Source organism: Alligator sinensis, unplaced genomic scaffold (assembly GCF_000455745.1).
Source record: "Alligator sinensis unplaced genomic scaffold, ASM45574v1 scaffold216_1, whole genome shotgun sequence".
NCBI classification, from domain to species: domain Eukaryota; kingdom Metazoa; phylum Chordata; order Crocodylia; family Alligatoridae; genus Alligator; species Alligator sinensis.
In genome coordinates, this window is record NW_005841868.1 from 3902315 (window position 1) to 3911590 (window position 9276).

General features: G+C 51.5%; 1 protein-coding gene across 4 annotated transcripts in view; it reads right to left on the minus strand.

The window, feature by feature from the left end:
- Window positions 1-4619: 4619 nt before the first annotated feature.
- The window catches only part of ZMAT5 (zinc finger matrin-type 5), a 23843-nt gene continuing 19186 nt past the window's right edge, over window positions 4620-9276 (minus strand). For 2 of the 4 annotated variants that reach the window (XM_014526356.2, XM_025193343.1), the window contains 2 exons: window positions 8393-8504; window positions 4620-4848 (listed from right to left, as the gene is read on the minus strand). In XM_014526356.2, coding sequence (XP_014381842.1) covers window positions 4719-4848; window positions 8393-8504 — 242 coding nt within the window. In that variant the 3' untranslated portion in view covers window positions 4620-4718. The remainder of the gene's footprint in view (window positions 4849-8392; window positions 8505-9276) is intronic. The other 2 variants (XM_014526350.2, XM_025193352.1) reach the window with 2 other exon arrangements.

Below are 9276 nucleotides of genomic sequence, written 5' to 3' on the forward strand. Positions count from 1 at the left end.
GGAGCTCCAGGCTGCAGTGCAGAGGCTGTGTGCCATCAGGGATAGCAAGGAGGAGATAGAGGCCTACTGCCAGGCTCTTTGCCTGAAGAACAATGAGGGAAGAGCAAGGAAGACCAGCAGGGTGAGGGCATGCAAAAGGAGCCCCTGTGAAGTCCAGCCGGAGGTTGCTTGGACAAAGGTTGTCTCCGGCCCCAAGGCATCCTGCACCAGGGTCACCTCCCCGCTGGAGCTTTACAACAGATACAAACCCCTCACAACGTCAGCAGAGTCACCGGCTCCAGCACTTGAGGAAGGAAGGCGACCACCAACCGCACCTAAGAAGAGACATAGAGCAGTCGTTGTGGGAGACTCCCTCTTGGGGGGGACAGAGGGACTCCTCTGCCGCCCTGACCTTTTAACCCATGAGGTTTTCTGCCTCCTGGGGATCCGGGATATAGCTGAGAGGATCCTTAAACTTGTCCGACCCTGCAAACACTACCCCATGTTCCTCATCAGTGTGGGCACAAACCACATGTCTCAGAGCAATCCCAGCTGGGTCATGAATGACTACAGGGCTCTGGGGGCTGGGCTCAGAGGGTTGGGGGCACAGGTGGTTTTCTCCTCGATCCTCCTGGTTACGGGTCACGGGCGCAGGAGGGAGATGTATTGATGAAGTAAACAGAAGACAGAGGCGTTGGTTGCACCATGAAGGCTTCGGCTTCTTCAATCACAGTCCTCACGTCAGAGACAGAGGCAGTGGTCTGTTGGGAAGAGACGGCCAGCACCTCATCCCAACGGGAAAGAAACTTTTTCGACCGGATTGGCTGACCTACTTGATAGAGCTTTAAACTAAGCTCTCCAGGGGACAGGCAGGCAACCATTGGAGCAAGCCCAGGAAGTAACAAACACATAACCAGCAGGTCAGAAAATACAATTGAACTTACTTCGACCCCAGCCCAAGGACAGAACTCTCCTAAATGCACAAAGAAGCCTAGGGCTTCTGGTGGCAGGCTTAGCTGCTTGTACACAAATGCCAGGAGCATGGGGAACAAACAAGAGGAACTGACCCTTCTGCCAAGCAATAACAAATATGATCTCATAAGGACAACAGAGACCTGGTGGGACTCCACCTATGACTGGATGATAGGTATAAATGGTTATACCTTGTACAGGAAGGACCGTGTTGGGAGGAAGGGCGGGGATGTAGCTCTCTATGTCAAGAAGCAGTACACTTCCCTACAAGCTGACATTGGCACCCAAGGAGGGTGACTCGAAACCCTCTGGCTTAGAATACGAAGAGAACGTGGTGAAGGGAATATTACTGTGGGGGTCTATTACAGACCTCCTAACCAGGAGGAAGAGCTCAACCACAAATTTTCTAGGGAACTAACAGAGGTGTATGGTTGTCACTGGTGATTTCAGCCACCCTGACATCTCATGGGAAGAGCACTCAGCTAAATCTGATCGGTTGCATAGCTTCCTCACCTGCATTGACAAGCTCTGTCTGACTCAAGAAGTCCGCAGGCTGACAAGGGGTGAGCGTTGCTAGATCTGGTTCTGGCCAAAGGGAATGATCTAGTGAGTGACCTAAGGATTGAAGGGAGCTTGGTGACAGTGATTACAAGTTGATCACTTTCTGTATCCATTGCAAAGCTAGCAAATCAGTCAGCAGTGCTGATATCCTCGACTTTAGGAAAGCTGGCTTTCATAAGCTCAGGAGGTTGGTTGTCGAGGCCTTGAAAGATCATGATCTGACAGGGAAGGGAGTCCAAGATGAGTGGTCGCTCCTTAAAGATGTGATCCTAAAGCCACAAGGGAAGTTCATTCCAACCCATAGGAAAGGTAGGAAAAGGGATGGGAGACCCCCTTGGCTCAATAGGGAACTCATGGACCTCCCGAATCTTAAAAGAGAAGCCTATAAAGGTTGGAAGATGGGAAATACCTGGGCTGCATACCTGGAGCCAGGGGCGCCACACACAGGCTTGGACCCGCCCCTTACTTCCCTGGCTGGCTGAGCTCCTTTCTTCCCCACTGGAGTTTCCCCCTGCAACATGCAGGGAGGCAGGAGGGAGTTCAGGACTTTACTGCGTGGCCCCCAAGCTCCCAACTAGGCAGCCAGGGACCTGTCACATGCAGAGAAACTTGTCAATAGCACCAGCAATCTCCTCCTTGGGCACAGGGCTCAGGGATTCATAGCATAGGCAGAGATACCCCTCCAGGCAGCAATGCACATTGTAGGGAAGCATGGGCTTGCCTGTGATGCCGTCGAAACTCAGGGCCCCGTGCCATGTTCTCAGCCGTGCCCAAGGCATCATGGTGATCAGCAGCAGCATGGCATAGTGGGTGGGGCACCCCTCGGTGCATTCAAAACAGCTCATCATGGCATGCCCAGGTGACTCTGACCAGGGGAACACTTGGAGCGGAGGCTGCTTCAGGCCAGGGAAGCATGTGGCCAGGGAACAAGTCATGGGGCAGCCTTTTAAATAGTGCCCTAGCACCTGGGCAGCTGCATTCAGAGCTTGCAGCTCCCCCCCTGGCTGCTGCAGAGAGGCAGAGAAGGGCAGGAGCAACCCTGGACCTGACTACTCCTATCGGGCACCAATCTGCACCTGACAGACTGGCTGCAGCTTTCTTCACAGCTAACCTAGGATCAGTCTCTTCAAGCAGTGAGGAAGGCTGCAGCCAGAACTGCTTTCCTCAGCACATGGCTCTGTACCCACCCAGGCACTGGAGGTCTGAAATGCAGGCCCAACATGATCACATATAAAGGTCATATACTCTCTGGTTACCACCACTTTAACCAGTAGAATTGATCTGGGATTGACTCTTATGGGGAGTTTGCCCTTCACCATCACAACTGGAGAAAAGCTTGCATGGGCAGGTAGGTTTGGCATTCTGTTGTGAAGGCCACAAGGCTGGGGCTAATGCTCATCTCCATTAGCAGGGATCTCCCAACCTCCCCTCACCTCTTTCCAAGGAAAACCCTGTGGAAATTGTGGGGAACGAGGGGGGATCGAGGACCAGGAATCCTCGAGAACGCTAGCTGGGGTTGCGGCTGCGATCCCGTGGCAGGCAGATGGGTACTCTCTATCACCGGAGTGGAATTAGGCACAGACGAGACACGTATCAATTGGAAAAAACAGAGATGGCTTTACTTACACTGTAGAGTCGTATACAGCGCAGGCAATCGTAGTTGCAACAATTCTACTCTCTAATCGCTAATCGGGGAGCTCTTGTAGACCGGGTAGCTCGGGTCTAACTCGGGCATGCAACACGGAGGATACGTCGCAAGGCTTCGCCGACGGGGAGTCACTGGCAGGTGATCAAGCTGCCGGAGTTCCACTCCAGGGGGAATAGCGGAGTTCTCCAACTAGGGCGGAAACGCCCCTAACCTTTTATACGGCTAGCGAGTCAATTGCCAGCCGCCACGTGGGAATAATTTAACATCGGCCAATCGTATTATGCAAATCTGCATTTCCTCGGCGGGAACTCTATCCACGCCGGAACTCTTCACCATGCCGAGACTTCCCCTGCCTTACCGTGCCTTGTGCTAGAAAGTTCCACTGTGTCGAGGCACTGATCCAAATCAGCTCTGACAGAAATCACTATGCATGCATTTTGTAACCCTTGCAGACAGGAAGTGTGCTTGGCTTGTCAGTTCAGAAACAAGGCGGCAGTTTCCAGTAGGTCAGCAGTGTGGCAGAAATGCCACCATCGGTGCCCCTCTCGAGATCTGTCTCCACCTGCCTGAGAGGCTGCTGTTGAATCCCTCAGGGCGGGGATCTCCCACCTTGTCTGCATGACAAAAGCCTGGTGCCTGAATGCTCTGGTCACCTGGGCAGGGGTGGGGAAAGGCCCGGCCCTGCGCACGGGCCCAGGTAGCCAGGGATGCTTGGCAGATTGGTCGGTTTGTAGCCAGTATTGGCAGCTTCAACTCATCACCGCATGCTGCAAGAGTGCCCTGCCTCCAGAGGAAACAACAACCACCTCTGGATGATGCGAGTGAGTAACCTACTAGAGATCCGATTAGATATTTAGCTTCAGTAACTCAGATGCGTGTTTAAACGGCTACCTCAGCCACCCTGGTTTGCTCTATGGGATTCCTTTGATATTCCTGTAATATTTCTATGATATTGCTCTACCTTTTACCCTGTTTCTGCCCTACCCCCTGTAATCAATAAAGTTCTCCTTTGTGACCGGTGTGGGAGACTTATTGAGGGGTGGGTCTAAATTATGCCAAGGCCCCTTAGGTCTGTGGACTAAGGGAGGCTTCCTAATAAGCCCCTGACTTGGGGAAGTGCCCCAAGTGCTTGTATTGGGTCTAGTACCCACTGGATGATCAGGCCTGTGTTCTCCAAGGTGCGCAGAGCCAGAAGTGAGTCCAGAGCCTTGGATGGTGGCAGCGGAAACCCCAGGCTAGCGGGTGTGCTCCAGGGAAGGGGTCGGCCGGACATGAGGCACCCCAAGGGAGGCACTCGGAGCCTGGAAGGTGGGCGGGCGCAGGGAGGTGGGCGGCTCAACGCAGGAGCGCCCCCTACTGGCCCGCCACAAGCAGAGCTAATGGAAAGTTCAAAAAGAAGATGGTTGGGGCACCAACATATCTGACTAACTACCCCAACACAACCTAGACCAACCACTCGGATTGTAGACAGTTTTATTTATAAAATAGCTGCAAATATTGTACATTTCCTCCAGAGGACATTCAGCTGCCCTTCCTGCATCTCTGGTCCTTGTGTCCTTCACCCCCACTGAAGGTTGGCTGGGATTGGCCAGCCTCTAGGAGGCGGGGCCTGAAGGGATGGGGGAAGGTCTTGTATTGGAGGCCAGCCAGGCGGGTACTGAAACATAGATGGTTTCTCAGGCAGAGGGCTGGCAGGGAGGGAAGAAAAAACAAGCATTAGATTCAGTTTCAGTTGTGCAGTGCCACGGCGATATTCTCTGGTTATGATAACCACTCCTTTCTCAGCAGTTTTTCAGTGTTCACCTCCCCCACCCCAAGCATTTCTCTGGCCAAGTGAGAGGCCACAGCTCATCCCTGTACAAAGGCTTCTGGGAAAGTGGGTACAAGTCTCATTAGACCAAAGCCTGCAACTCTTAGAAGGCCGGGGGAGAGGTGGGGAGGTCAGGTCGTCACAGGGAACAGTTTGTTGGGGAAGAGAAAAACTAGGAGAGAGTAGGTGCTGGAACACTTCACAACTAAAGCAAGAAGGCAGTGTTTATCTCTGTCCACTCACTGGTCTCGGCTCACAAACCTTTGTATGATGGAGTTTTGACAAAACCCGATGTTTCCAAAATTTCTTTTGGGCCAGCTGTAATTCTGAGCTAGGCAGACACTGCCCAAAGGGCTGGATATAAAGGAGCTCCCAAGATGCCTGTGAAAGTACCTAATCATGTTATTAGAGAAGGAAGCTCTAGCTGCCTGGGGACACCTTGTCTAAACACCGCAGAACTTTTAATCATGTTCTGTGGTATGGATCAGTGAAGGTCCCCAAGCTCAGTGCATGCAAGTAAAGAATCACAAAAGCTTCCTAATAGGACATACCCTTTACTCCTCTCCCCCAGAGATCTACATGGCACTGGTAGCTCAGCCACCATGCCACACAACCATGACACTGCCCCCTGGAACACGGAGTCTCCTTCCAGTTCAAGTGTGTATCATTTCCCAAAAATGTGCTCGGGAGCGAGAGAGTGTCTGGCATGTTTGTGGTGCTGGGAGACAGGAGCTATCACTGAGGCATCAAACATTTGCCTAACAGGACAAAGATTTGCTCAGTTAACACTGGGCAGCTCCTTAGCCAGAACTCAAAGTGAAGTGCCCTCTCACTCTAGAGAGGATAATCAATCAGTTTGTACATCAGGGGCCAAATTGATCCAGTGTATTGCTTTGCTCCAGAGAGTAAAGCTTGGCCACCTAAGTCATAAATTCATGGGCAACCAGCCCCTTCTCAATTAATTTCCCATCCTAGGAGCAAGAAACATTTGCTCTTCCATACAAGCCCCAACAGCAGCCTTGTGCTGCTTCTTGGAGACCTCTATGTCTGACCCTCATGTATCTCTTTAATTGTTAAGCCAGGGCAGACCCAATCAAGCTTTACGTAATGGGATTTATCCAGCAAATCAGCACTACCTCCACTCGTCCAGAGCCCAGATGATGTGCTAAGAGCAGTTATTAATGTTCAGAGCTCTGCTATGCATGCTATCAGAGTGGACTGATCATTTGGCCTAACATTCACATTCCCTGGGTGATTTTTCTGGACTTTGCATGACATTGCTGGGAAGTGCTATGTGGACAGTTTTAGCTTGTGTGGGAATGTTGCTTCCATCATATTCAGGACTTGCCTACATTAGAAAGCTGAAGCTGGTAAGGACACAGTTGTAGAATGCTGACTGATATACCTTATTCCTGTACTGGGAGGAGGAAAGAGAGACTGCAGCATAAGATATCTTTGTACCACAATATAACTGGCTCCACATCAACTGATAGCAACACTGGTGCAATCCCTAAAAGAAAACTCAAAAAACTACCCTGCTCCCCTGACACAATACTACCAACCCAAGTGTGTATACCAGGCCTGATGATCATTCTCAGATTTCCTTCTATCACTGCCTCTTTCCAAAGAAAGACACAACCCACCAGGCCCAGGCAATGAGGGTTAGACTTTTCCAATCAGCCCATCCCTTTAAATCTAGGTTAGAAGGGACTGGATGGCTGTGTAGGTGTATGTTAGACAAGCTGGTGGAACTTTATCCATTTCTCACAGGATGGAAGGCCATGTGAAAGTAACTCAGCTGAGAGGACCTGGAGTGGCCAGGGCAGAGCTGCAGACACAAACACTTCAGGTTATGGCCTGAGACACATTATCAGTGGAGGCTAGAGCTACCTGTATCATGCCTGTGTCAGTGGAGGCAAAAGTACTCAGCTTGCAAAATCTTTTCCATCACTGCTTGAGCTGCTCCTACCTCTAGCTACATTCACAACAGTCAGAGATGGGAGCAGCCCCATTGGGTCTCCTGATGTCATCTCTGCTGGTAGAGATGGCTCCTGACAGTACCTTCTCTACCACTTTGTGTCATCTAAAAGGCTTCACAGAAGCAACTGGCTAGGTGAGACAGACATGTGGGCAGGGCTATCATTCAAGCTTACATACCCACGAAAGCACTCCTTGATCCTTCCGTAGAATATCACAGAGCCAAGTGAAAGGATAGATGGAGGAAAATGACTGCTCATCCAGTACCACAAAACGGTTCTGAGTACAAACCACAGCTGAACAGACCCCTACCATGCTTGGGAGTGCCTCTAAAGAATAGTCCCCAGCACACAGTGTAGAGCAGCAGCTTCTTGCCAGGCAAAGCAGAATGCACAGATGTCTCAGCCAGCAGATCTCAGGGGCTGCAGGGTGTTTTGAGGCTGTTTTAGTATTGATGAACTAAGCTGGTGAGGACAACCAAAGGTGGGGTTTGGCTCCTGGGAAGCAGATATACCAGCAGAGCTTCCAGGGACTGAGGTGGGGTAAGAACTCAGACACCTGGCACTCCCAGCCCTCTTCCTGTCTGCGAGGATTGAGAAGGCAGAATTAGTGACGATTCCACAGAGTCTGGCAAAGCTCTGAAAGGATCCCTGAACAGGGCGAATGTAATGGAGTAGATGCTCTGCATGGGTATCAAGGTTATCAACTGTAACCATAGTCTGCTGCAGGGCTAAGAGCAGCTGAGCTGATGGGCGGAATAAATGGGAAACAGCAAGTCTAGCGAAACTCCAGAAGGAAGATTGAGCCCAGACCAACGCAGGAAGGACAGAAGTGTAGAGATGAGAACAAAAGAGAGATTTGGCGCCTGACCAAGTGTCATCCAATTAAGCCTGCGGCACAGTCAGGTGAGCACAAAGACAGCCAGCACCATCAGGCTTTCAGAAAGCCACTGGGAGGAGCTGATCCCCCTCCCTTGCTAGCACACCAAAAGGCAGGCATTGGCAGAGCTGTGCAAACAGGATAGGCAGAGGGTGGGGAAGCTGTCCTGGAGATGGGGTAACTGGGCAGTCCCTGACCGAGTGTTAATGACACTGAGCACTTCCTTGGCATTCTCCACCAAGACACCGCCAAGCACCTTCCCCCAAGGAGAGAAATTTCACTTTCTCTGCTTCAGAAAGGGAAACTGAGGCACAAAGAAAGCAAGGCTCAGATTTTCAGTCAGGCCTGCAGAGACAAGTTTCTACCCTCTTCTGATGTATGCAAGCAGGTATGATGCACACATTAAGTGTGCATTCACAGCTCTGAAGCCTGTGACTTGCAAAGACTCTAAGTCAGTAGCTGTGCCTCCTGACTGCATCCCCAGGGTCTGTCAGGACTGGGGGAGGCAAGAAAGCAGAAGAGCCCTGTTCACTCTTCTCAGAAGAATGGCTCCTAGCTGCACATACCTGTTACTCTGAGCCAACCTCAGCCTCTTTGCTCTCTTCTCTAGCCACTCTTCGACTGTACCAACTGGGACATCTGCTCCTTCCTGCCGCTGATCCTTTGATCTCCGCTCCTCTGAAGGGAGAGAAGGCAAGAGGGGATCCATCAGAGCCAGCACTACAATCCTTTCACTCCATTTAACCCACTCCTCAATATCCTGCAGCTATTTCCTTGCAGTCAATAGCTTTTCCAATGCAATTTGGCCCATGGCAGGCCCTCCTCCTCCACTGCACACCTGCCATTGGACGCTTGACTTCCCCAGGGCCAGGAGCACAAGCCAATTCTGATTACCTGCACAGCAAGCAGAGGAGCGGGTCAGGCACTTACTGAGGCAGCCTGGCCCCGTCCCCACTCTGGGATATTGGCTTTGACCTCTCCTGCAGCATTTACTGTCTGCTGGCCCAGGGCCTAAAATAGCTTCCAGAGAACCGTCCCTCTGCCTGGCAGGGAAGTAACCAGCCACCTCTGCTCCAGCTAACTGGTTATGAAGGGGGAGTTTCTACAGGTCAATGTGGAGCTGGCAGTGCACGAGTTTCAGAGGGCACCTGTGTGCATGTGTGAGAGGGAGAGCCCAGGCTTTGGGGAAGCCTAACGAGGACACTAGCAGAGTTTGTTCTCAGGGTGTTTGCTGCTCAATGCTTTCCTATCCCAACTGCTTACAGGACAGAGACTTGCCTGACCAGTGGTTAGTCCAGGCTAACATCCTATCTGGATATTTCAGTGCCAACCCAGCAGGGCCAGGAGTGGTGAAACTAAACTGGAGCTTCCATTTTGCATAGCCAAAGGGGAGATGGTAACTATCTCCCCTTCTTGCACACTATGAACGACTCGTGCCCCCAGTGGCTGG